This window comes from Epinephelus moara, chromosome 11, assembly GCF_006386435.1.
Source record: "Epinephelus moara isolate mb chromosome 11, YSFRI_EMoa_1.0, whole genome shotgun sequence".
Taxonomy (NCBI): Eukaryota; Metazoa; Chordata; class Actinopteri; order Perciformes; family Serranidae; genus Epinephelus; species Epinephelus moara.
This window is the reverse complement of record NC_065516.1, coordinates 19,800,494-19,828,213: the sequence shown is the minus strand read 5'-3', so window position 1 is coordinate 19,828,213 and position 27,720 is coordinate 19,800,494. Positions and strand designations below refer to the sequence as shown.

General features: G+C 40.7%; 2 protein-coding genes across 3 annotated transcripts in view; both read right to left on the bottom strand.

Annotated features, from left to right (window-relative positions):
* Positions 1 to 2,529: 2,529 nt before the first annotated feature.
* Positions 2,530 to 8,408, bottom strand: LOC126397441 (solute carrier family 22 member 13-like). 2 transcript variants are annotated; one of them, XM_050056260.1, is made up of 10 exons: positions 7,981 to 8,407; positions 7,689 to 7,792; positions 5,883 to 6,037; positions 4,543 to 4,714; positions 3,871 to 3,991; positions 3,684 to 3,778; positions 3,387 to 3,601; positions 3,143 to 3,251; positions 2,861 to 3,055; positions 2,530 to 2,767 (listed from the first exon to the last, which is right to left on the bottom strand). In XM_050056260.1, exons 1-10 carry the CDS (start codon positions 8,353 to 8,355, stop codon positions 2,695 to 2,697), a joined length of 1,614 nt encoding a protein of 537 aa, XP_049912217.1. In that variant the 5' UTR covers positions 8,356 to 8,407; the 3' UTR covers positions 2,530 to 2,694. The 2 variants fall into 2 exon arrangements, with proteins under 2 accessions (XP_049912217.1, XP_049912218.1); XM_050056261.1 differs by lacking the exon at positions 2,530 to 2,767 and having other exon boundaries at positions 2,865 to 3,055; positions 3,138 to 3,251; positions 7,981 to 8,408.
* Positions 8,409 to 10,742: 2,334 nt separating this feature from the next.
* oxsr1b (oxidative stress responsive kinase 1b) overlaps positions 10,743 to 27,720 on the bottom strand; it is a 52,671-nt gene continuing 35,693 nt past the window's right edge. Inside the window, exons 8-18 of the mRNA XM_050056673.1 lie at positions 25,712 to 25,845; positions 25,336 to 25,384; positions 23,353 to 23,418; positions 22,922 to 23,044; positions 18,811 to 18,846; positions 17,285 to 17,476; positions 17,082 to 17,137; positions 16,818 to 16,870; positions 16,300 to 16,368; positions 14,690 to 14,754; positions 10,743 to 14,419 (exon numbers count right to left, since the gene is read on the bottom strand). Coding sequence (XP_049912630.1) covers positions 14,345 to 14,419; positions 14,690 to 14,754; positions 16,300 to 16,368; positions 16,818 to 16,870; positions 17,082 to 17,137; positions 17,285 to 17,476; positions 18,811 to 18,846; positions 22,922 to 23,044; positions 23,353 to 23,418; positions 25,336 to 25,384; positions 25,712 to 25,845 — 918 coding nt within the window. The 3' untranslated portion in view covers positions 10,743 to 14,344. The remainder of the gene's footprint in view (positions 14,420 to 14,689; positions 14,755 to 16,299; positions 16,369 to 16,817; positions 16,871 to 17,081; positions 17,138 to 17,284; positions 17,477 to 18,810; positions 18,847 to 22,921; positions 23,045 to 23,352; positions 23,419 to 25,335; positions 25,385 to 25,711; positions 25,846 to 27,720) is intronic.

Below are 27,720 nucleotides of genomic sequence, written 5' to 3'. Positions count from 1 at the left end.
ACCACAAGATGGCTTCTCTGCAGTGGGCTTGTTTGACACTTTAACTTTGCAGCGCTGACAGTGAAAGCAAACGAATATGTCCACTCAATATTAAAGTCGGTATTTTCCGGTGAGACTTTTACATTTATGGATTTGGAATCCATTGCTAGCCTAGCTGGGGAGGCTCAAGACTAGACTGAAGTACAACTGATCCATTGCTAGCCTAGCTGGGGAGGCTCAAGACTAGACTGAAGTACAACTGGAGAATGTAAGAATTTCTTTATGCCTACAACAATCATAAATACAAATAAAAATGTTTTAATAAAAAACATACTAATTTTCATTCATTCATTCATTTTTCAGTGTGATCATGGACCAGTACTGGGTGAATTTGTTAATTGGTTTGACCAGTCTTTCCTCCACATTAATGTGTTTAAGACCAATGAGATGTTAACTGATTTTTGGAGGAGGCCCTGCCACCCTGCTCCTTGTGTGAACAAGGGGCAGTCGGTGGCATCAGTGCAGCAGTACAAGTATCTGGGCACTGTCTCAGATGACAAGTTGAATTTTGACGTGAACACTGACAGCATCTGTAAGATGGCAAACCAACGCCCATTCTTTTTAAGGAAGACTTAAAAAGGAAGACTTTCGATGTAAATGGGACAATCATGCAATTGTTCTATTCTGCTTTTATTGAGTCCGTTCTTTCTTTTAACAGTGTCTGTTGGGTTTGGTAATCTGAGCCTTAAAGACAAGAACAAGTTGGAAAAAGTGGTCAAGTTGTGCTGTAAGGTCACTGGTGTTACTTTGAATAGCCTACAGCATCTGTATGAAGAGAGGGTCACCTCTAATGCTCGGTCAATTGTCTCACGCTCTCAACAACCCCCGCATGTTGAGTTTCAGATGCTTCCAACAGGGCGGAGATTTTGCCTCCCTAAATGTAGCACTAAGCTTTACAGATCATCCTTTGTTCCATCTGCTATCACTTTTCTTTACCAGTGGCCATGATATATCCCTGACAGTGTGTGATTGTAGATTCTGTGTGTTATGTATTGTACTGTCTGTTTTATTTTACTTATGACTATTGTCTGTATCCCAAATTGCCCCCCAGGGACATTAATACCTTACCTTACCTTACCTTACCTTACCTTGCCTCACCTCGCCTCACCTCACCTCTCCTCACCTCACCTCACCTCACCTCACGGGGGCAGCACTTGATGACAGGAATATTACACACACAGGCGATGTTACTGTTTACACATCGAGTCGACATGGAGCAGCATAAGCATTCATTTGCGGTTTTGTTTATGGCTACATAACACATGTAAATCCAACAGCTCTCTATATGTTTTTTTGCTACTAAATGTTCCACTATGTTCACCAGCTAATCACTAACTTTATGTGTCAAGGATGTCTTGATGTAATTAGTATCATTGTGATATGACATATCAAAATGTGTTCATTATTTTCTATAACCGACCAATTGCCTTGGCGAGCATACTGTCCAAAGTATTAGAACGGATTCTTTTAGATAGGCTTCAAGCATACTTAATAACTACTGATAACCAATTTGGTTTTAAAAATAAACACAGCACAGATTTGTGTATATACACTCTGAAGGAGGTTATTAGTAAGTACAGTAGACATAACACTCCAGTGTTTATGTGTTTTCTGGATGCATCTAAAGCATTCGACCGTGTCAATCATTGTAAATTGTTTTTAAAATTGCAAGAGCGAGGGGTCCCTCCATATCTCATAAGGATCTTGCATTTTTGGTATTTACATCAAACAATGTGGGTCAAATGGGTTAGAACCACATCTGCATCATTCCTGGTGACCAATGGCGTTCGACAGGGCGGAATACTTTCACCTGTTCTTTTTAATTTATATATGGACGATCTTTCTAAAGAGTTAAAAGCATGTAAGACTGGATGTATGGTAGGGGGGAGTCTCATCAACCATCTGATGTATGCTGATGATATAGTTGTCCTGTCCTTGCTGTGCTTACTGCACACCACTCTGTACAGCACACTTGTGGTGTAGTTACAGTAAAGCAAAAATGAAAAAGCTTCAGGTGGCATATAACGATGCTTTTAGAATACTGCTTAAGCTTCCAAGGTGTACAAGTGCGAGCCAAATGTTTGTGAGCAGTAATGTCCCCACTTTTTATGCATTGTTGAGGAATTTTATGGTTAAATTTATCTGTAGACAATCTGACTCAGATAACAAAGTTATCCAGGTCCTGGTTGAGCCTGCATGGAGTGACACTAGATATTCTTCCTGTTTCTGGAAGCACTGGAGTAAATGTTTATATGTGTTTTAGCTATTGTAGCTTATGAATTTTTGTACTGTTTTTATTGTCATGATTGTTTCTCTGTCTGTTTTTTTTTTTATTTGTGTCTATGTGGACCATACTGGTCTGAAATAAAAATAAAAATAAATTATAAGATTCGACAGTCAGCTCATTGCAACTGAAATACATACAGAGAGAAAACATCCACAGGATGTTTTCCCTCAGGTGAGAAAACTCAAATAAGTGCATAGCAAATATACATATATATAATTTAATGTGTTCACAAATCCCAGCTTTAAAACGGTCTACAACTTCTGTGGTAGTAAAACATTTTTAACAGATTTTAACAACAAAAAATAAAATTATGTTCAATAATTTACAAGTTAAACACGATTCTGTGAAAAGTAACACGTCCATATAAATTACATCTTTGTGCTCTTTCCTGAATTTTCCTCTTTCGTAACAGATCCCATCTCAGGACCATTCTCAGGTTTTCTGTAATGAAAAACAAAAATATCATTATTTAATTGCTCTTAGTTTTCTGTAAGCAGAATAAGCACTCTGCTTTGAAAGAGTTCTTCAACTCACTTGAGTTCAGCATGGTCCTGGAGTTCAACATTCAGGGTTTCAGGCAGTAATAAAGAGGAACCTGCAGCAACAATGGGGACGATGCCATATATCAGCATGGGGATGGTGGAATGGTGGGTGCCCAGGAGCCTGATCAGTGGAGCGAGGATGCCCCCCACACGAGCACACATGGAGTTTAGACCTACACCATTCTGCCTACCAGTATACATAATGGACTTGTCAGCAACATGTAACAATAGCAAACGGATTTATGCGTTACCTCTGGGACATTACCTACCTTACCTTAGAGTGGTGGGGTATAATTCTGCAGTATAGACATAGATAATGGCGAAACTGGCAGTGGCGGCGAATTTTCCCAGTACGGCTATGACTGTGACCACCACAGGAAGGTCTGATGGACAAATAATAAATCAGACAAAAACACATACAAATTTGTGACACATATAAATCAAGTATACATGTAAATGCAAAGACAGATTACAACATACTATTATTAATATTATAATATCATTATTGTACAAATTACCTTCAGGAACACCAAGTATCCCAAGACAAGCAGCGCCTCCAAACAACAGGGTCCCTGATAGAATCAATTTCCTCCCAAAGCGCTGGATAAGAGGCAAACTGCCCAGACGTGCAGGAACTTCTACTGCACCAAAGATGAACTGTGTGAGGTAGATATTCACTCCGAAATTACCAACATTCAGGCTCAGTCCATAGAATAGCAGACTTGTTGCAAACCTATAAACAGAGTGGAAGACATATCTTCAGGTATGGCTGTAGATGTGGTTGAAAGCAAGTTGTGGTTGAAATGAATACTCACCACACGAGGTTCATTATGATTGCACGTTTTCTCAGATATGATAACCTGAAGATGTCCAACATGCTTCCTCTTTTGGATGTTTCCTCGACCTCCAGCTAAACGGTGCAGGTGGAATATATTAACATTTTTTCGGGGCTTTATAGTGTTTGGTATTGGGTGTAGCCAAAGTGAGTTTGACACAGCTCACCTTGTCTAGCAGATCTTCCGGGACCTTCCTCCCGTTCACCTTGGCTGCCCTGTGGACCTCCTTTATAGCCTGCTCCTTCCTGCCCTGGGTGATGAGCCAGCGAGCTGACTCTGGGAGAATCCTAATTAACATACAGGTCAACGATCATGAACTACCCATAATGTACACTTTCTTTAATTTTTTCTATGGCTAAAATCAACCCAGTCTCACTCCGAAGTCATCGAAATCTGGCGCTTGGGCGGTGACTTGCGGTGTCAGACACTGACGAAGATAGCTGTCCTTTAACGTCGGCATGATATGTGGCTGGTTGCCATTATAGGTTAATGGGACTCGATGGCTTCAGGGGAAAACACAGTAGGCCTATGACAAGAACAAAAGTTAAGGCGGTGAAAGTCTGAGTAAGGCAGGTGGGAGAGGTGGTGGATGGGTCCAACAAACATCGACCTTCACCTGGGAGAGCAGTGTTCATGTCCAGGCATAACAGGCATAATTTGACACAGCCTCCCAGAACGTTGTCAACCAAAGCACCCAGGGTACCTTTCATGTCGTATCTGGACGTGGAAGGTCCATGACCAAACGTTGATATGTGACGAAGTCAGAGTGAGAATGTGTTGCTAAAATGGAGATTCACATCTGAAACATTACAACCAAGTGGTCTAAGTGGCTGCTGACCAGTAAAAGATTCCCAGGACAAGCAGAAGAGGGCAGTATAGCACCAGCTGCAGGATCCTCCAGTCGCGGATCAAATAGGCCATTCCAGACAACAGCATCAGTCCCAGAGGATAAGTAGAGTGGCAGATGATGGTGCAGAACGCAAACTTGGAGGAATCACTCCACTCTCCACCTTCAAAGTAATAACACAGACAGAAATGGTATGATTTAAAGTTAACCACAGAAAAGAAGCAAGCAACATTATACTCCCTTCTCTTTTTATTAATTCAACTGTATTTAGACAACTTTCAGTCAAATGTATGCATGCTTCCGTAATGCAAAAGTAGCAGCTAAAGGCAAGTACAAACCAAGCAGCAACCTCTGGGGCTGTAAATGAAGCTAATTTGGAAGTGCCAAAAGCTGCAGTTCCCCTAATGGCCACAAGCCAGTCAATCCCCATAGACCCCCATGTTAAAATGCCAACTTTACAGCAGAAATAAACATGTTTACAGCCTGGTACAAAAAACAGTTTTGTCTCTATAGCTAATTTCCCCCTTAATGACATCTGTACAGGAGATTTTTTTTTAAAATATATATATATATATAAATATAACTCAGAGTGACAGGCTTTCTGCCGATTTTGTCCTTAGCCTTTTAGTAGATCCACCCCTCACTCCTCCACAGCGCCAGCCTCTCACCCAAATTTGGTCACTTCTGGCTCCAAAAAATCAAGATGACGACGGTGAGTTTTAATGAAGGCTTCATGTTTAAGGTGGTGCACATGTTAAGAGGAAATAAACTTAATCTCAAAATTTCAACCACTTGCTTTTTTATTTACAGCATTTACTCGTACTTTTACTTTCAAAACGTAACTACATTTAATATCATAAAATTACTTTAAAGACTTTTACTCAAGTAACATTTTAATAGGCGACTTTAACTTCTACCAAAGTCATTTTCTTCTGAGATATCTGTACTTTTATTCAAGTATAGCTTCCAGGTGCTTCAGCCACCACTGGCAACTTGCAGGTCAAACCATCAACCATCAGTGACTTCCTGTTGAATTTTCCAAATAACCCTCTTGTTAAGCACCTTGCTAAATTAAGGCACTTTGTTTTGCTTTTGGCGCCCCCTGGTGGTGGTATGAAAAAGATACTGTGGTAGACAGCAATGCAATGCAATGTTTGCAAATTAAAGAAATCTATCATTTGAATGCAGTCACCGTTTGTAGTAACAATAATGCTTTTTAAATGGCAAAATCTTCCTAAAGGAGAAATGAAGCCATTTTTTTCTGAAGCCCAGACAACCCATGGTTCAAGACAGACCCAGACATAAATTTAAATCCTGAACATTTTACCTACCTATCACAAATGCATTCACAAGAACGCCTGAAACGGAGATGCCACCTAAAAATTTGAGGACCATATAAACATAGATGTTGGGTGAGAAAGCAGTTCCAGCACCAAACAGCATTAGGAGAAGTAGTGACAGCAAGACCACGAAGCGCCGACCAAGCCTACAAAGAGTAGAGAAGAGCTGTTACACTGGTGTTTGAATTTTGTATAAGGATGTATAAAAATCTTTTCCTGCTATAAGTTGAGCACCATATGCACTGCTCAAAAAAGAAAAAAAAAGAGAACACTTAATTCACACATCAGATCTTGAACGAATTAATCAAGTTGAAAATCTTTACTGATGTAAATTGTATGATTTGTTGACAAAACAACGTAGCAACCCCAAATCATCAACCCACTGAGGGCTGGATTCAAAATCACTGAAAATCAAAGTGAAAAATTGAAATCACAGGTTGATCCAACTTGTGTGAATTTTATCACCTCAACTCATAATGTGACTCAATAGTGTGTATGGCCCCCGGGTGCCTGTATGCACTCCTGACAACGTCTGAGCATGCTTCTGATGAGTCAGCGTATGGTGTCCTGGGGGATCTCCTCCCAGACCTAAGTCAGGGCATCAGTGAGCTCCTGGACAGTCTGTGGCGGTACTTGCCAGCGTTGGATGCACGGTACATAATGTCCCATAGGTGCTCAATTGAATTTAGGTCAGGAGAACAAGAGGGCCAGTCAATGGCATCAGTGCCTTCATCATCCAGGAACTGCCTGCACACTCTGGCCACATGAGGCCAGGCATTGTCCGGCACCAGGAGGAACCCAGGGCCTACTACACCAGCGTAAGGTCTGACAATCACTCTGAGGATTTCATCCTGCTACCTCACAGCAGTCAGGTTACCGTTGGCTATGACACTGAGGTCTGTGTGACCCTCCGAGGATATGCCTCCCCAGAACATCACTGACCTACCGTCAAACCAGTCATGCTGGATGATGTTACAGGCAGCATGATGTTCACCACGCCATCTCCAGACTCTTTCACACCTGTCACATGTGCTCAGTGTGAACCTGCTCTCATCTGTGAAGTGAACAGGGCACCAATGGCGGACCTGCCAATGCTGGTGTTCTCTGGTGAATGCCAATCGAGCTGCATGGTGCTGGGCTGTGAGCACAGGTCCCACTAGAGGGCACTGGACCCTCATGGAGTCTGTTTCTGACAGTTTGGTCAGAAACATGCACACCAGTAGCCTGCTGGAGGTCATCTTGTAGGGCTCTGGCAGTGCTCCTCCTGTTCCTCCTCACACAGAGGAGCAGATACCAGTCCTTCTGCTGAGTTGATGTCCTTCTATGGCCCTGTCCAGCTCTCCTCGGGTTATGGCCGGTCTTCTGGTGATGACTGGGCTGCAGGTACCGCCTCATGCTACCAGTAGTGACATGGACACTAGCAGAACACAAAACTAAAGAAGAATCAGTGAGGAAGGATAAGGAGAGAGCAACTGTCTGTGGCCACCACATGTAAAACCATTCCCTTTTTGGAGGTTGTCTTGCTTTTGCCTCTCCATTGCACCTGTTGTCACTTTCATCTGCACCAAAGCAGGTGAAACTGATTCACAATCACTTGTGCTTAATGGACAGATTGATATCACTGAAGTTTATCTGACTTAGTGTTAAACTGTGACGATTAAGCTTTCCCTTAATTTTCTTGAGCAGAGTAGTTCATTTTAGCAAATTCACATCACATAAAGAAGTTCCTTTGAAAGCAAACTTGTTTCTGTTCAATTTTTAGTTACAACTGGAGTAAAGGTGGGAGTAAATGTGTACCTGTCAGCCATCTGCCCCAACACCAGCGCTCCTACCAGGAGACCGGCCATGTAGATGGACTGTGATGCTTCAATAAAGCTGCTCCTGTCACACACCAGGTTGAACTGATAATAGAAAGCATGGTGGAACAAGACCAAAGAAAAACATACTAAATCTAATTTGTTAGTTTTCAGATTTCCATTTTCACAGACTTAATAGTAGGAAAAAACAGCCTCACATAAATCACAAGAACAAAGAAATACATTTAATGGAACAGTAAAATGTGTTGGGTGTATAAACAAGTATCACTTACATCTGTGAAAATGCTGGAGGCTCCTTTGGGTCCCTCAAAATCTGTTCCATTTATGCATCCTGTTGTAGTGTTAATCCCATACGCTTCAATAGTTTCCAAATCCAAATCCACAGGTGTGAACATTTTACAGCTTTCATACTTCCCACCCTTGTTGACCGGGATAGTGAGATTTCTTTGTCTCTCATCTGTCAGGTTCGGCCCACGCTCCAAGATCCAGTCAGTGTTACAGTGATGCGGAAAGATCATTCCCGTAAACACCTGACCGATCACATCGTAAGCTACAAATATGCTGGGGATGCATAGTAAAGCCACTAACCGTTTCTGAAACAAACCAAACTCCCCGACCTCCTTTAGGATCTGCCTGAAGTTGCTCATATTGATGACTGAATGTTCTCCAAGTGCAGACAGAGACGTAAAAAGGTCTGGCGTTAAGCAACATCCTGCCAACAAAAGTCAACTTGACTGTCATCCTGCAAGTTAATGTTTAACAGTCAATCACTGTGTTTTTATGACTTTGCAAGCTGCTATCAGGCTACAGAAATATTAAATAATGGCATGTCAGGATACCTCAGGCTGAAGTCCAGCAGCTCAGGATTTTAAACTACTATGGGTAGTTTTCTCAAGCAAAGTCTGCACTTAATATAAAGTGTGTATAAAGGGCTCAAAGAGTCTTATCAGGGACACTATTCAAAGTCTAGGTTGAGTGGATACATGGCCTAGATCTCCAATCCAGCAGCTCAGACATTTTCTCTCTATCTGTCTTACAAGTGGCACTGTGGTGCAGTGGTTGGCATTGTTGCCTCACAGCAAGAGGGTTTCCAGTTCAAACCCAGGATGAGGGGTTCAAACCCTGGGGTTGGGGAGTCCTTCTGTGTGGAGTTGCGTTGGTTTTCTCGGGGTACTCCGGCTTCCTCCCACAGTCCAAAGACATGCAGTTGAATTGGTGACTCTAAGTTGAGAGTAGGTGTGAACGTGAGTGTGAATAGCCGTCTGTCTCTATGTGTCTGGTGACCTGTCCAAGGCGTAGGCTCCAGACTCCCCAAAACCATAACAGGATAAGCGGTTATGGAAATGAATGATAGAATGTCTTACAGACTGCAGCATGAGCAGGGCCACTACTACAAAAACCCAAAGGAGCCCATGTAACACAAGGTGACAGAGGCCAACGACCATTGGGGTCACACTGCATATGGAGTCATAAACAGGCTGTACCTTGTCAGAATTAGCATATATATATAAATATGCTTGTCCACTACATTTTTGAATAAAATATTTTTCCTCCCCATTTTCCTGAGATCACAGTTATGATCTGTTTCTGAGGGCAAAATTGTGCTTAAGAGATCTAACTTTGTGTAATTGCTACATTTTAAAAAATGCCACTCTGGCAATTTAAAAGCCCTATGGACCTAATATCTCAATCATTTATTTCAACACCAGTCAGCCTGTGCAGACAGTTGTGTCATGTGTTCTGTAACTCAGAAAGAGCTTTGTCATAGCTGGGAAAGCAAACCCATGATGTAATCAGGGTCATTTCAACTCAGGGATTTTGATTTTGCTCCAATTTTTCACAAAGATCTGAGACTTCCTCTGTGCACTCACAGCTTATTTCTCTCAATCTGTGGTTGCAAATTTGTTAAAATCTTTAGTAGTGAGCACTTCTCAATTTCTAAGATAATCCATCCACCTGACAGGTGTGGTATATGCTTCAGACAAAAGAATCAGTCAGTATCTGGAGTTGGTGCAGATGCTGGATGTGGAGGTCCTGTACTGGTGTGTGTGGTTGCGCCATAATTTCTTGGAAGCCACACCGCACGGCTTATGGTATTAAAATGAACACAAATCTCACTGGCAACAGCTTGGCAAAACCTCTGCCAGTTGTACACTCCTTCAAAACATGTGACACTGAGACACTGTGACATTTGGCATGTGTTGTGTGATAAAACTGTAAATTTTAGAGTGGCTTTTTACTGAGACCATATGAAGGCAGGCATGTAGTCATGCTGTATAACCAGCATCTTGATGTCACACCTGTCAGGTGGATGGAAATTTTAACTTCCTTAAAACCAACATATCTGGTAAATGACCATGTCTCCCAAGCTTTATGTCCCGAAATACATAACACAAGCTATTTTTACACTCATACATTTAGACTTGTGTAGACTATATTGTATTATATACTAAGGTTGTAACATGGATATGTGTTAATTATTAAATACATGGGTTATTTTTGTGTGACAAAGTTAAAAGGTAATAACAATGGCATATTTAGAAAAGTAACGGCTTATCCTGTTAGGGGTCACGGGGGGGCTGGAGCCTATTGCAGCTGACATTGGGCAAGAGGCAGGGTACACCCTGGACAGGTCACCAATCTATCACAGGGCTGACACACAGAGTGTCTGTCTCTATGTGTCAGCCCTGTGATAGTCTGGTTAATGTTTAAATAGCAGGACATAACACTTTCTCTGGGTGGAAGGATTATAAAAGGACAATTGTAGCAATAAAGACATTGACGACAGTAAACTTGAAGGCAGCAAAAGCAAAAGTGCTCACGTTTGAAACGATGAAACAGCTGCAAAATAAGAATTACTGTTAGAGGAAATATAACGCTTACTTACTTGCTGTGGAGTCAGTTCAGTGTAGGTGCCTGGTGCTCTCTGCAAAATTCATTTTTATAAACATTTATTTATTTATTCACAGGAACAGTTTACTCAAAATGACTTGTGGTGGTGCACATTTTAAAAAATCAGAAAGTGCTTGGAGGAGACTGATATGCTCATTCTTTATTGATTAAAAATAATCAAGAGAAACATGCTTTGAACTCCAAAACGATCCAAAATAGAGCAAATGAAAGAATGAAAAAACTAAAAACAGGTGGAAAATTCAAATATATTACAGCCTTGATGAGTTATTGCCTGGACAAACTGTTTTTGCCGATCATCTGTTCAGTTGCTACAGCTTTGTTAGACTACATATAAGCCGGACAGAAGAGACGGTTGGAGAGAGGATGAGAACAAAGCCATTAGGTCTTCAACTCCGTTAGAAGCAGGGCTCAATCAACGCAACACACACTCACAGACACACAGACACACACATACTCAGACGCACACTCACACATTATCCTGTCCTTGTCTGCAGACAGCTGCAGACTAAACCAGGAGAATGGCACCAAATACTGCAGTTGAGAAACTTAAAGTAACATTGGGTTGCTGACTGTTGTCGCTCCACTTAGAGGAGAACACAGGGTCGACACACCTGTATATCTTTATTCAGGTATCTTCACGTGTCACAAGAACTACAATTCAAACACACTGAAAATCTGAATCAAATCCTCAATGTTACATCAAAAAAAAAAAAAAAAAAACCACAAAGAAAAAAAAACACTTGGTCGTTTTCAATTTAAGGCTAGCGTAAAATTTTAACATGTTTAAAGTCAAAATACAAAAATGTCCTCGTAACATTGTATCTGCAAGCAAAAATAATGCATTCATTTTCATTCAATATGGCATCTGGAGGGTTATGACATTTTCACGTCACCTAATGAAACAGTAAAACCTTGCTGGCATTTCAGATCTACACATTAGAGCAGTATTAAACGAACCTCCCACTGCCGTCGGTGCCAAAAACTGCGAGTTGAACATTCAGTATCAAACCGTGTCACTAATACACAAAAACATCCAGAGGCTAGGCTGTAAGGATGTGACTGCACTGATAACGGCCTTCTGCATCTGAATCACATCGTTCATAACGTCTACAATCACAGCTGTAGGACGTAGAATCTTCATTTTAGCCGTTTAAAAGATGATTAACAAGTGATAAAGCAGCTTCACGACTTCAGAGGTGGATTAAAATAAGTACTGTAAACAGCCTCCACTTGGTATTATTAAGAGCTGGAGACAGATTTGCTGTCACTCAGGTCAAAATTGGGGGAACTTTAAGGTGGCATTAAAGCAGTGCATCAGGACAGCTGTAGCTCCACGGTAAAATATATTCAAACTTCTCAAAAGGCAAAAAGTGAAAACCTTTTTCTTCTTAATGTAAAGATGCGTCATACACGACAGAGTAAGTAACAGTATGTCCAACAGGATGAGTTCAAAGCCAAATTTGCGGTGTCGTCGTCTTCCTTCGCGCATGGCTACAACCCACAGTCGTGTCATAGGACAGAAACAAGGCCGAGAGTGAAACACCCAGTATAAAAACAAATCAAAGCCAAATGTCATTATTTACAGACTAGCGGTTAAATCAAGTACTTATGTTTCATCCACATAAACAAAAATGCACTTAAGTCTTTTTTTTTTCCTTCCAAATTTAAGAAACTGATTCCAAACAGACACAAACTAATACCAACAGACAGACACATCTGCTCATACAACACGTGTGGTTTCAGCTGACGCGAGACGTTTTCACTTTATTATAATTTTAACATATAATCAGGCCAGTGTCCTGTGTGAAATGAGAGGAGGCAAATTTAGAAACGGTAAAAATGAAGACAGAAGTTTTTCCCTAATCATCTAAGTTTCACAAATTAGGAACATTTGTTGACCTTAATATCAGTTTGAATTACTGGACAATCTGTATGTGTAATAATTTCACACCAGCGCCATTAAATTGTCTCACAGTTATCGCTTTCATCAGGAGACTGTGCTTTTAATCACTCTGGTTCTATCAATATTTAAAAGGATAAGACTGGAAATATTCACAACTTTTTGAATTGTGTTATTGTTGCCCAAATACTATTAACGATATATAACCGGGTATGTTTACATGCACATTAATATTCCACTATTATTCCGAATGTGACAGTATTCTGAATTTGAGACAGGTCATGTAAAGACATAGATTCTGAATTTATCGTTTTTTAATCAAGACATGTGGGATATACTGGTATTATTCAGGTTTTATTAGCATTTGGGCACGTATATAGTGAATTTGGAATCTCAACTGAGGTTTTTACCTCAGTTTTTACTTGTCTGTTTCTCGTCGGCTCTGTGCGTTGTCATGGATATGTTGTACACAAACCAACTTGTCAACAGTTTGCAGTGCTGGGATAGAGATGCAAGAATAGCCCACATTTCTGGTCAAGAAAAAAGAAACGCACCTAAATTTAAACATTGTATAAGACTTGAATATCAACAATTTGTTGGCTATGCACAAAAATCGAAACGCCGACCTTTTCAAGAAGGTGGTTGGAGAAATGAAAGATGGAGGCTGCGTTCGCTGGTCCAACCGGTCCGCCACTGGTGGAAAACTTTTAAAAAATTTGATCTTGTAGTAAAGAAGCTCCACTGTTGTACGTTTTGACGTGATAAGCGACATGTTAGAGCATGTTAATAGGAATATTGGTTGAATATTCACTTTCATTAGTCATTAACAGCTTAGTAGGATTCTTTCAAAATAAGGGCGGAAAACGGAGTATCTTGTGCATGTAAACGTAGTAATTGAGCGACACCTTTGTTCATGAGGAGCATGGGCACTGTCTTTATTCTGGGTCAATCCCACATACACCATCCTGTTGCTGTGGTCACTAGAGCGCCAAATGTATTAATCCGCAGCTGAAAATAGTCCCCAACAAATAAACTACTTAATTTTGTTTGAGTAATATTTGATAAAAGCTACAGTGCCCAGCTGTTTTAAGAAATTATTTATATACAGACTATGTTGGTTTTGGTCTTTTCACTGCGTTTGTCGACAATAAGAAAACAGAATAAAACTAGCCTTACCCTTTAAAGATTGTTACTGATAGGAGTGTTCACATCCTTCTGATGGAGTGGTTTCACGCTACATTTGTTAAGTACATTAGTCCCCTAAATTTGAACTCTAGTTGGCATTGTAAGCTGCATCTTACCTCCTCTTAAAATAAAGTAAAAAGTTTAACACGAGCAGCTGAAACCACATTTGTACATTTCAGACAACATAATGCTCCATATGGTAACTGGGGACGTCCCCAAAAAACGTGCATTCAGTAGTTCTGATGAATATAAGGCATTGTTACACTTATCAGGATTCAAGGGCGTTAGTTCAGATTGTGCAAATGCATCACATATTAGAGAGAAAAAAATAATGACAAGATGAAGGAGACCAGAATGGAAAACTGTTTGTTGTAGATACTTGCATCCTTCTACATATACGCTGTAAACTTTTTTTTGAGTGATTCTTATACTGTACGCTCTGATACTTCAGCCGACCACATCATTCGACGAGGTGGCGTCGTATAATCCTATGGGTGACAAAACGGTACTGTTTTCTTTGGCAGTAGTGGTTTCTTTACAGCCATCGAAAGAAAAAATGCATTTAACTATTTTTTTAAAATTTTTTTTTAAATTTTCACATTTTTTAGGCAAGTCACGGTCCCAGGTAGTACAACAGTTTAACTAATGCTGAGCTGAGCAAAGCCCATCAATTTGACGTCATCTGGTATTTCAGATCCCTCGATTCCAGAGGCCTGTGAAAATAAGAGGGAGAAAGAAAAAGTAGTGAGCAGAAAAGACAGAAGGAGAAGAAGACTCCAGATGCCAAGTTTGTGTCAAAATATTACAAAAATGAGCCTTGCAAAGACACAGATACGCAGATTTGGTGATGAACACTGAACATAAACTCTATAAGGCACCTTTAATCTTATACAGCAATGCTTGCTGGAAATACCTGTGCTATATTTTTCTTTTAACATACTCAGTGAACTACTATGGTTTACAGATGAAGGTGTCGCACTCACCAGTTTGAAAGTGACATTTTTATTGGCTTGAGGCTCATCAACTATTTTCTGCAAATTTGCAGCAACTGGAAAAAAAGACAACGTTTTAGCCCAATGAAAAGAAAAAACAGGTGATGTGCTGTGTGTGTTCACAGAGAGAGAAAAATATGAGACAATGTGAGACTGAGAAAATGTTTGTGTGCTGCACTGCAAATGACCCAGAGAGAGAAGGAGAAGGAGAAGGAATTCTTCACCCCCCCCAAAAGACCACTTATCAATTACACACCCCATGTTACATTGAATTTGTGAAGGTTTTTTTTCTTACATGCCTCTGGTGAACGCAGAATCCCAAAACACAGTTCAGTCAGGACCACTTTAGTCAAAGAAAACTTTATTTCCATATGGGGTATAATATTTGGTTGTATGGCTCTGTCCTGGGGCCTCTCTGCTTTTCCATGGGCCTATGCAGAAAGCCTCTTCCATGTGCAGACGTGGAAAGCCTAAGGTGGAGAGAGCACACCTATCTGCCCTTCCACGTGCAAACGAGGAAAGCCACAGACAGAGACACCAATCCTCCCTGTCCTTCCATGCGCCTACAAGGAAGCTTGCAAAGGAAGCAGCAACAGTAGGCAGGATAAAGCAGTTTAAATAGGGGCTCTGAATGAGATTCACCAATTGGTTGCATAGAAAGGAATCATGTGATCTATCAGCTGACTCCTTTCCATCAGTCAGCTGCTCCATCAGTTGACTGGGATGTATGAGATCAGCTGATGTAGCTGGGATGTGAGCTGAGCTTGACATTGTGTCCTGCCTGAACCAACGCTATGCTCAGTAAAATTCTTGATGAACTGAAGTCATCAGGGGAAGTGTTTAACAACAGCAAAACTGTATCAAACACAACTCCTCCATTGACAAAAAAAATTTTACTTGCTGAACACGGGAGCTGCTGGTCTACCAATGTCTTGATCGGACGTTTGTTTGTATTATTGTGTGACTTTGGTGCATCAGAACTAACTCACCATGGTTAAGCACTAACACGAACAAACTACCAATCGAGGTAGCAGTAGACCAGCGGCTCCCATGTTCAGCAAGTAAAAGGATTGTTTTTTGTCAGTGGAGCCTGGCTTTGAAGAGAGCACACTTTCTGTTCAGTATTGTTTGGGAAGTACTGAGCACTCGACTGGATAAAAGAGACTTGGACTTCCCTGCACGACTTGTGTGAGAGTTNAATCGAGGTAGCAGTTGACCAGCGGCTCCCATGTTCAGCAAGTAAAAGGATTGTTTTTGGTCAGTGGAGCCTGGCTTTGAAGAGAGCACACTTTCGTTCAGTATTGTTTGGGAAGTACTGAGCACTCGACTGGATAAAAGAGACTTGGACTTCCCTGCACGACTTGTGTGAGAGTTTGTAAACAGATGTTTTGATATAGTTTTGCCGTTGTTACACGCAGCCCTTCATGACTTCATTTCACTAAGATTTTTATCTTTGTTTTGGATTTTTTATTCACCATAAAGGCATGCGAGAAAAACGTTTTCTTTACAAATGCAATGTAACACAGGATGAGTGTTCCTTTAACCCTCCGATAATTATTCTGAAATATAACATTGTGTGTTGGGGCAGCTTAATTGCTTACCTATTACTAAGTCCCTCCCGTCCACCAGACCTGCTGACACTAACTCCTGGGACACACCATCTGCGGTGTCTGGAAAGTCAGAGCATAAGAAACAGGTTTTTGACAGGTGGACAAAATATCTGTATTTAAAACAGCAACAACAACAAAAACAAATCTTAACAGTGTCAAAATGGCTGGTTTCTCTTACGGTTTTAAAAATACATCGAGAACTGCACTCCTTAAAACACAAACAGCTGCTTTTTAGCACCTTGTTCTCAGTGCTGATAAATATAGAAATTAGCTGCTTTTGGTTTTCCAGATTAGGCCTCTGTATTTATTTTGGCTACTGTGATGGAAAGCTGACACTAAAAAAATAACTCAAACAAAACATGAGGAATTTATATTATCATTTTCTCTTACTGATTACCCAAAATGTGGCATTCGTAGCCAGTAACTTTAACCTTGGCATTTTTTAAAAACTACTTGATGGCACCAGCAAAGTGAGTTTAGCTTTTGATTAATACTGAAACTGAACTTACCTCTCCCTGGCATGAATTCAAAGCGGATGTCATTTAGCTCCTTCTTTGAATTTCTGAAGAGATTAAAGAAAGAGAGACCTGATAAGGAGTTAAGTTCATCATTTTAGGTTAATAAAACTTAAAAGACTTATTCCATTCAACTGAAAATGCAATATATACTGTACATGAAAACAAAGACATCCAGTATGCAGACATGATGGAACTCTGACTAACCATTCACCCGCTGATTTACTGATTTGTCTGTTGCGAAAGAAAAAAACATACCTTAACCTTAATACCAAACTAATGGGAGCCTTGACATTCCCTGAGGTGGCTTGCACCTGTCAGAAAACAGACATATGATTAGAATGAAAGCTTTAAATATAACTCACATTTCTACAGGAGTATGACAGAAGTTAGAGGTTAACAGATGATAGACACATTTCAACAGAGTATATTGGAAGAAAAAGAAACTAGGTCAAACTAACCTGTGTGGGAGCAGCAGCAGCAGCAGCAGCAGCAGCGGGTACGCCTGGTGTGGGAGATGTAGCCTGGGCAGTGGGTTGAGTGTTGACTGGTGTGGGCTGCAGTGGAATCTGACCTGCAGCCTGAGGTAGTTCTGCCTGACCCGCGGCCATCGGCTGGAGTTGACTACTTAAAGGCTCAGGAGTCTGGAAAACCTGAAGGAGGAATACCATCAAATGGTCACGACTATGACTTGTGGCTTGTGATTTTTTCGAGCTGATGCTGTATTTAAGTGAATGCACGCAAAAACAGTGAAATGTTGAGACATTCTGGTGTAAATGATTTCCCTTTCTCACCTAAATTAGCTTGTGTAAGCTGTTTTTTAAACACAGGTAAACTGGCTAAAAATAGGCTTTAGACTCTTTTCCATTGCCAGTAGCCCAGAGCTGGAAACACAGTACTGCAGCAGACGAGCATGCCTTTCTGTGTGTGCATTTTTTTTTTATGTGTCATGTTCGATTTCACGTACAGGCCGAAAAAAGGCTGGTTGTATTACCAACGACTACATTTGCATGCACAAAGTATTTCCATCTTACCCTTATTCTGAGAAAGACAATATTCCTAATAAGCTCTTTACTTGGCTAATGAACATTAATAATCCACTAATATTCCCATTTACATGCAGCCATGCCCTAACATTGTTTATCACATCAAAATATGGAACAGTGGAGGCTGGAGTTGCTTGCGCCATTTTGCTTCTTCATGTCAAAATACAGTTTTTTCAAAGTTTTCCACTGGTGGAAGACTTGTTCGACCGCCTCCCTCATTCATTCTTTCAACCATCTTCCTAAAAGGTCTATAAAAGGCTATAGAGACAGGATGACATGCAAGGGACCGCAGGCTGGAGTCGAACCCAAAGCCGCTGAGGCAAGAGCATTGCCTTTGTACGTAGGATGCCAGCTCTACCCACTGAGCCAATGGATTCCCTGTGTGTTGCAATATTTAAACCAGTTGATATCCAAGTCTTTCATGTTTATCTTAGCCTTGCAAATTACTGGCTAATTAGTGCGTGTACAAGGCACCCCCGTGATAATGCACAGAGCTGAGCATAAACAGGCAAGAGGCCGTGTGATGCAAACTGAGGTAAAAATCAAAACTGAGATGCATATTTTGAGTGCACTGTATACATGTCCAAAGAATGCTCCTAAATCCCCAAATTATTGGCATATCCCAAATGTCTTAATTCAGAATTCCCAACCTAAATATGGTCTTTACATGACCCATATCAAATTTCATACATTTGGAATAACAGTAAAATATTAGCGTGCATTGAGACGTAGTCAATGCACTTATTCATTACACACTGTAGTATGATGATCTTAACTCGAGGTCCACTCTTTAAAGAAGGTCAGACTTTGTAGATTAAAACCTGCATTGTGACATTTCATGAATCCCATAAAACAGACATTTTAGATAGTTTGCCAAGGTCTGACAGTGTATAAAAAAAACACACCACTTCTACTCTGAAGAAAGTACTTTTAAATCTCACCTCAGAGTTCTGTGATCCCTCCTTCACTCTTGGTGACTGTTAAAAACAGATGAAAGAAGTTAACACTCAGAGAAGGATCTCACTGTGATAGCTTTAAACAGCAAAAACAGCATGCATGACTGTGAGGAACACACAGAAGCAAGAGGGTTAAATGGATTAAAACGGGTCACTTGTTTACTTTCCTCATTTACTGGTCCACTTGGTTTATCATTATCTCCTTTAAGGTGAATGCAGAGATGTCATTAGAGTGGGAAGAGCTGATAATACTTCAATTACACTTCACTATCAGGTGCTGATATGGTTGGGAGATATGTCTGTATATAGTGAGAGGACAGAAATATGTCAACCAGTAGAGATTTAACTACACAGTTACTGGCAGGGTAGCAATCATTGTTATGTATCACTGGGTGTTAGGTATAATATTGCAAATCAATAACAAGGTCTGATTTATGAGAATATGGATTTTTGAATCAATCTGATGAAGTACTTCCTGTCGATAATTTTTTTTTTTTTTTGGTTTATTTCCAGAGAATTTACTCCATCTCTGTATAAATCATGACAAAAAATTCACATTAATGGAATATTCTTATCATATAGCCCACCTTGAGGTGAGGGTAATTGAGTTGTAAACGAGTGACAATACATTCTATCATTGCAGATTTGTTTGTAGCTTTAGATTTGAAAAGCAGAGAAGCGGCATAAGTGAACACAAAATCAGGAGAACATCACACAGTTATGGTAATTCTCTTTATCTGCAAAACAAAAGAAGTGTTTAAACCAACTCCAAGGAGCGTAGAGTTGGACAGAAGCCCCACATGCCCAGACAAGCTGACATGACTGAGGGGATATGATGTGGCGTCTGGCCGCAGCCAAAATCACATCAGCACAGGAATCTGCTGTATAACTAAATAAACAAACAAATAAATAAATAAATATAAAAATAAAAATACAGAGCCTGGGGAAGGGGTAATATTCTGGGAAAAAACTCAGAATTTCTGAGATTAATGTGATAAAGTTACTGAAAAAATAATCAAAATTTTGGGCAAAAACTCAAATATACTATTATAAAGTCATAAAACTGCAAACATTCTCTGAGATTTAAAGCAGCTGTGCGGAACTTTTTACCATTTATAAAACTGTCCCTAGTTCGTATCACCCCCCTTGAAGATCCGCATATTTATTTGAACCCAACAGCGACAAAAAAGCCTTTCTCTATATGGCTATTTAGCGTAGCCTCGGTCGGGCCGGACACAGCGTAAGTCAGCAAACCAGAATACAGCACCCGGAGGCGGAAGTAAGTCTGCATGCCCACAGCGGCCCGCAGCCATTAAACCACAGAAGAAGAAGGAGCCGTGTTTACGAGTAGGATTTAAGAAACAGGCTAAATGACATGTAGTAGGGAGTAGTGAATGATTTCGGACACATTGCACACTCTTGTACAGTAGGTGGTGGTATGCACCTGGAAGTTGTTTGCGATCCGCCAATAAATTGAGAGAAGAAGAAGAGCCGTGTTTACAGAGAGTGTTCTTCGAGTAAGCGGTACGCAACGGGCATTGCTGAACACATAACAGTTTTACCAGATGTATCTATAAGGACTTGGTTGTACTTTCGATGTCATGGCGGATAAAGAAGGAGCACCATCTAAAAGAAAAAGAACAGAAGAAGGCTAAACGGGACAGTGATAGGGCTCGAGCCCAAACGCGTGTAAACCTCGGTCGGGCATTCACCAAGTGGAGAGAGCTGAGAGATTTGAAAGGTTTTAAAACTGATCCCGAGTTGGCCCTTTTCCTAATCGACAGGTATGTAATTTTTGTTTTTATTTAGAGAATATACCGCAACTTGTTAGACGTTGTTTCACTTCAATATATGACGACATGGAAGTTATAAGCAAGCTAAATGTAACGTTAGCTGATGTGAACCGCTTTTGTCTAGTAACGTTACAACAAACGGCACAAAATTATCTGTGACTGTGACCATGAACACAAATATACAGCAGGCAATTGTCCTCAGTTTATAAGAAATTCAGAGCTACACCAGAACATTTATGATTTTCCTCTTGCTCTCCAAAACAAATGCATGCAGTAATTGCCTTTTGCAGTCGAGATTTTACGACTGAAGCCGAATGCCGGCGGCAGTCGGAATTTTACGACACCAGGCTGTGGGTGTCGTACTGCTTTGACCAAAGGGGGCACTATAATCAACGAAAATGTAAAGTTCCGCACAGCTGCTTTAAGTCACATATTTATACAATTTTTTATTGTTTTTTTTAAATTGTGCTTTTTTTTTTTTTTTTTACAGTCAAGGAACCACATCTCTTTACTTTGCAAGGTTGGATCAACTTCATTACACCGCAGACATCACCGGTAAACAGGAAATCCCAGACATTCAACATCCTAAAATATTTAGCTGGTGAATGACCGTTGTTTGAACATCCAAGCAGGGTGTCCTGTTATGGTTCTGAAGTGCGGGGCGTTACCTGGCAATCAGCTGGACCGCCTTCCTGTGGACTCCCTAGCAACGTTGAGATGTGATGTCAACACAAACTGGCCTATTCAGCGATCCTACACAGTACATATTCAGCAGCTTTATACATCATAAAACTGAAAATAATGAATCAACAAAGTCTAAAAATAATAAACCAAGGTTGAATCACACGGGACACAAACCCTGATCTCATGGGTGAAATTCCTGTGCCTGACCCATTCATCCACCCATGTCCATGCTGCATGGACTTTGTCTCTCTCTATTACGTCACCTTGCTTTTTAGCAAAAAGCCTTAAGGGCATTTTTCTCGTAAATGTACCACTTTAATCTAACAGAATATCCATGTTTTTTTTTTTCTTGGAAATTTACGACTTAAATCCCGGAAATTCTGAGTTGTGTCTCTGAAAATTACACCCCTCCCCCGACCTTATATTTATTGATTTATTTACTAATAATGGCCCTCATCCCCTGTCATCGATGAGTAACTTACTGAGGAAATTTTGAGAAATCATTCAGTACAGCTGGTTTGAGCATTAGAAGTTCAGTTTGCCAACAAGTAGCCAGTAAAACAACATCAAAGCAGCAGAGATGTGGTAAAATTTAAATCCCCTGTTTGTCATTAGTGGTCTTATTGAAAATCACTTACAGGATTGATAAGTAATTTGCCTTGTATTGATTAAAGGTGATTTGGTCAGTATAGATAAAAAGTGATTATGAAAGAGAAATGGTAATACGGATGGCTTCCAGGAAAGGTAACTCTCACTTCTTTGGTTAAATAATGCTCCTTACAAACAAGGTCTCTGACAATTTTCTATTTTCCAAATTTTCAGGAAGAAATTGTGGAAATGCTTCTGCATGTAATGTCCATAACTTGTTATGTGGACACAAATTGTTTTACAATCACTATGGTGACATAGTAACAAAGGTGTTGTGAACTTTCTCTTCTCAACAAACCAATTGCATAACATAGCTTGATAATTACTAGTTGTCTTCCAGTGGGTAAATGTAAAGTTACATAATGCTAAGTCAAACAAAGTCACTACTATCTGGAGGGTATGAGTTTAGCTGTCTGTTGATTTACTCTGGTAAAATCAAGCATCATTCCCAAAAAGACAAAGGTCAAGATGTGACCTGTTAATCTGGTTAATCAAACCTGTAAAAATAAACTTTAATATCAGAGTACATGTGTACAGTATCCACATACTTCTCCTAATGCATGTCTACAGTCCTCACTGTAAAAACAAAAGGTTATTCTCCACCTTCCTGTCTCCCTACAAAGTCTTTCCTGCCCTAATAGCTGTCACGTGCTCCCTAGCTACCATGTTCAGAGAGAGTCCTTCCTTGTTAGGGGATGCCATCTGTATTATGGTGGCAAGTGAACAACCCTGGACGCAGGCAGCTCGAGTGGGTAGGAGAAGCGCACTTGTCGCCTGGTGGCACTAACAGGCTTCACCTGCTGCTCCTTGGCCGTCAGACAGAACATACACACACGGGAGACTCAGTGGAGAGACAATGGACAGACATGCTACTGCACAGACATGAAAATGACAAGTGAAACATTGTGCAGCCATTAAAAGACAAAGACATGGAGCGTATAACAGAAGTGTTGATGTGTGCGTCGTCTCACCCTCAAGGCAGCAACAGCTGCTTTGCCCTCTTCGCTTTCCTCATCCAGCTCATCGTCACTCCATTCCCATTCGCCGTCCTCCGTTTTATGCAGCCGACCGCTTGAGCCTGGCACTCGACGTACCTGACAACATATATGTACACAACTGGGTAGGGCTGTGTACTGGCAAGAATCTGGCAACATGATATGAATTACAATACAGAGGTTATGATTCAATATATTGTTTTGCAGTCAGAACAATGAGATCTGTGCTTGCATTTATCACAGTCCTCGTAACAGCTGACATCATAGCACTACTTTTTGAGCAATCTGAACAAATTTTCACTGTAGCAGTAAAAAAAGAAACAGAGAATGAGAATCAATGCAGTGTCACAAAACACAACATCATGATACTCAAGCACAAAGTGCAAATTAAACCTTTGACGTCTTACCCTTTTCGATCTCTCTCCTATTGTGGGCGCCCTCTGAAGCAACCTCTCATGTAAATACTCATGAGTCTGTCAAAAGAGGAAAGAATAACACGGCTGTTACTCTAAATCTTCTATATGTGTTTATTCTGTTATCCAATTAAGTCTTGTGTTAATCAGAAAATGAGCTGCGACCCATAATGTGCTTTACTAAGACTTATAGCTACACTGGCTTCCTGTCAAATGTGGAATTATGATAATGTACAGCAAGTGGGTCATTATTGCAAAAAGAACTACGACAGCAATTAGATTAGATTAGATTCAGATAACAGAAAATAGAAAAATAAAAGATCGTAGAACACTATAATCAACCAATCAGAACCAAATATTCAACAAAGCAATGTAATAATTACAATTAAATCCTTACACAACTCTGCTCTACCATATTCTGCATCAGTGAGTCACTGACCCCGTACAGGTCCACTAGACCTCTCAGGTCATCACAATAAGGGGCCCTAGGTTTGCTCCGGTCAAAGTGCAATACTTGTGGTGACCAAGCATTTGCTGTCCTGGATGATCTGTTCAGTAAATTATTTAACCCTCTGGAGTCCACGGACGTGCTGGTGTGTCCAAATCACATGACCGATTTCAGATGATGTAGCAGCAAGACTCCGTTTCAACTTGTGTCGAAAGTGCGATCTTCAAACTATATACCAATTTTAAATTGTGTTGATAGGCCAAGTAAAACCAGACTTATGATAAATCATTTCCATCATGCGTTTTCCTGGATATTGTTGTGCGTGTTTGGTGCAGGAACAAACGGTAAAAACCGGCTATTCTAAGGAAAGTGCTTGCAAGCAAAAAGAAAACATGACACTCCCTTTTCTTATTGGTGGTGTTTTTTGTGTGATTTTAGGTACAATGTGTTAATACGGTATGTCAAAATGAAAAAATAACTGTAAATTCACACAGGTGAGGTTGTGCTGAAAAAAATGACACCAAAAAAGGCAAGGTAAACAATTTTTAAGGGGAAATTCAAAGGTAAAATCAAAAGTAGTCAAAAACGGCCAATTATACCCTTGACCCCAGAGGGTTAAATCTCATCTCAAGATTTTTTTATATGTTATTAATGCTGCTTATCTCTGATTTAGATATTCCTTCCAATGTTTGGTATTGTTATTTTAATGTTTTGTTATCCTTCTTTGGTAAAATGCTACAAAAATTAAGTTTTCATTGACTTTTTTCCTCAAATTGTGGACATTTCATTTGGGGTTACAATTTCAAACAAATTGTCGATAATCAAACTCTTGTTTCTGACGGATTTCACCAACAGAACAGCAAATCAATAATCATATGCTTGATATCCATTTAAATCCCTTCTGCTCATTTGTACCAGAGGTCTATCTGTTCTTAAACCATCAGCCTGCCCTCTGCTGTACAAACAGCATACTGCACTTCTTGCTGCTGACCAGTGTCATGTACTGCAAACCAACCAGGTTGTATTTGGGCGGTGTGACATGCTGAGCCAGCACTCTAGTTGTTCCAGTTGCTAGGGTACTGGGCAACCGGAGGCTGGAGTTAGACTGCTTATCCCTGCTTTTGTTTGAAACGGCTCTGTATGTTCAATAATGAGAAGAATGCTGCAACGGCTTCAGCTTGGGTCAGTCACACTGACAAGTTGAGCCAAGAGAGAAGTGGCCTTGCTCACACAAACGCCTCAGGGAGAGAGGCTTTATTGGTTTGTTTGCAGCTCTTGATGCCTCTTTCTCCTGCATGAAACCCTCCTTTAATTGTTTCTTAACTTCTGGTGCTATAAAAACAACCTTTAGTCATTAAGATCAGCTTGATATTAAACAGAGGCCATACTGAGGCCACTCAGATCCAATCACATCTGCTGACTTGGACCTTTACTCATCAACCAGCTCAACTGGTGCCTCAAACAGGGATGATGCTGACTCATTGTGTAGCTAATTGAGTCTCAGGCCCACAGGGAGCGCAAACACCTACCTTTGCTTTCTGAAAGAATTTATGCTTCAACAACTCTGAGGATGTCGGCCTGAAAAACAGCACAATAAATGAGTTCTATTCATTTGAGCTTTTATACTCCCAATAATAGAAACAACAGAAACCAGGGAAGCACAGTGAAACAAAGAGCTGTGGTCAGGACAATACAAGCAATATGCTGCTTTGTTTAACATGTGCCAAGTAGTACAAATCAGTTGAAATTGATTGTTCATGACCTCACATGTCACATGCTTGTTTTGTAATTAGCACTTCATTTCCATACTGCAGATGAAGCCTTCGATTAAACATACGTACTGAAAGCCAATGTTAAGCATGAAGTGTTATATGAGACTCTATGTAAAGGCATTACAGTCAGCACCTTTTCTCTGGGTCCTTCTGTAGACACATGGAGATCATCTTCCTGAAGGATTTGCCGTATTTCTTCACCATCTCCTTGTCTGCGATGCCGGTCTCCAAGGTGGGGGGGTCATTCTGCAGTGTCAGCATCAAGACCTGAACACACCAGAAACACACTTACTCAAATGTCACAATGGCATAAAACTTTGGTATCTCATCGGCTGCATCCACAGAAGGCATCCAAAGAGGGACTGACTTTGCATTTGTTCTGTGTTGTAAAATGTTCAGTCAGCAACTTTTATAAAAAAAACTTTCTGTCATATTACCTGAAAATGTCACTGTATCCTGACAGTAGTATATGAGACCTGAATCTGGCTCTTCAGCCTCCTCCTAGAGCTCCTGATGGCATTTGCAAGAATCTATGTCACCGGAATGACAACAACCAATCCGAGCCATGAGGAGTCTCTAAAGCCCCCTTCCTGCTTCACAAGAAACTCACTCACACCCGCTAACATCTGACTTTTGTATGTAATGGAAAAGGTTACATCGTCATTCATACCCGGGTCAAATGACCCTGCAACAGTTACGCGTATTTATCGGCTCTGGCACCAATTGGAATTGATGGAATATGACACATGGGGGCGGCACGGGTCAGACATGCAGGTTGGGGATAGGTCAATTGGTGACGCTAAATTATCCGTAGGTGTGAATGGTTGTCTGTCTCTATGTATCAGCCCTGTAATAGTCTGGTGACCTGTCCAGGGTGTACCCTGCCTCTTGCCCAGTGTCAGCTGGGATAGGCTCCAGCACACCCGCGACCCTCAAGAGGATAAGTGGTTACGAAAATGGATGGATGACACCCAGGTGATCGCACTAATTTTAGCTCCTTTACCAGCAAGATACCGTCTGTCTTAGTCCAACCAGCTCACAAAAATTGTTCCAAATTAGCCTACTGATGTCATCAGTAGGTGTCATAGTCTACAGCAGTGTTTCTCAACTGGTCCAGCCATGGGTCCAGATTAGTCCTCAGTCATTAGTTCAAGGTCCACACAGTTGAACATATTCAGCGTCATACTTGCATTTGGCCATGTCGACAAGTTAGTTTGCTGTCCATTAGTCACTCACTCTACTGCAGAAAATGGCCCTTCAAAATAAAAGTTCTGTGCTGGATATTCACTGTACTTAAAGATAAAGTGTGTTCTTTTTACAAACTTGACACGTTTGCGAGTCACTTGCCGTCCATTCAGAATGGACCCACAACCCACCAGTTGGGAACCACTGGTCTACAGGCTGGAACGAGAGGATGGAGAGGGCAATAATGGAGAAGACAAGAAACTGTTAGGGAAAAAAAGTGTGCAGTGGTCTCATTAATAGTTGGTCCATGCTTGTTTACAGGATAAAAACAAACATCTGTAATAACACAATAAAAGTTCGTAGGTAACAAAGGCAATCTGCCATGTTTCTACTACAGTTTACTGCAGTTGTGTGTATTTTAACGCCCTCCGTTGACAACACATGCTCGATTACAATGGTTCCTCTCAAAACTGGTGGAAACATGGGCTGGTTAGCTGGATGGCACCAAGGTTCCAAGAGTCCTGAATGGAACCGGTTCAAGAAGTACAGCTAATCTGATGGAAAAGGAGTGTGAGTAAAGCTCAGTATCTTCAGTACACAGCTTCAGTAGGACCTTTGTAAACACAATGACTGTGAAACAATTACCAGCGATGGAAAAAGCTGCCCATCCCTCCTTTGCCAACCACACATACATACAGTACATACAGTAGACGAAAGAAGAGTCTTCCTTGTTACTCGTTGCACAACATGTGCTCGAGCAGTGATTGACACTGCGTTAGACACTCCTCCAAGATTGGAAGTTGTCATTCAGGTGCGGCACATTCTTGCACATGCCATCAGGAGCACTAAGAGGATCCAGAGGAACCAGATTTTTTTCACAGATTTTCTGTCTCATGTATTACTGTCAGGATATTATTTCAGTTGCAGCAAATAGGACACAAAGTTCTATTATGAAAA

What these genes read in the sequence shown, in the direction of transcription:
- LOC126397441 (XM_050056260.1), bottom strand. Translation starts at nt 8,355, where the DNA reads ATGAGCAACTTCAGGCAGATCCTAAAGGAGGTCGGGGAGTTTGGTTTG. An exon ending in CCTCCAGCATTTTCACAGAT is followed by an intron (nt 7,793 to 7,980) that starts GTAAGTGATACT and finishes TTCTATTATCAG; the next exon opens with TTCAACCTGGTGTGTGACAG. An exon ending in TTATACCCCACCACTCTAAG is followed by an intron (nt 3,056 to 3,142) that starts GTAAGGTAGGTA and finishes GTATACTGGTAG; the next exon opens with GCAGAATGGTGTAGGTCTAA.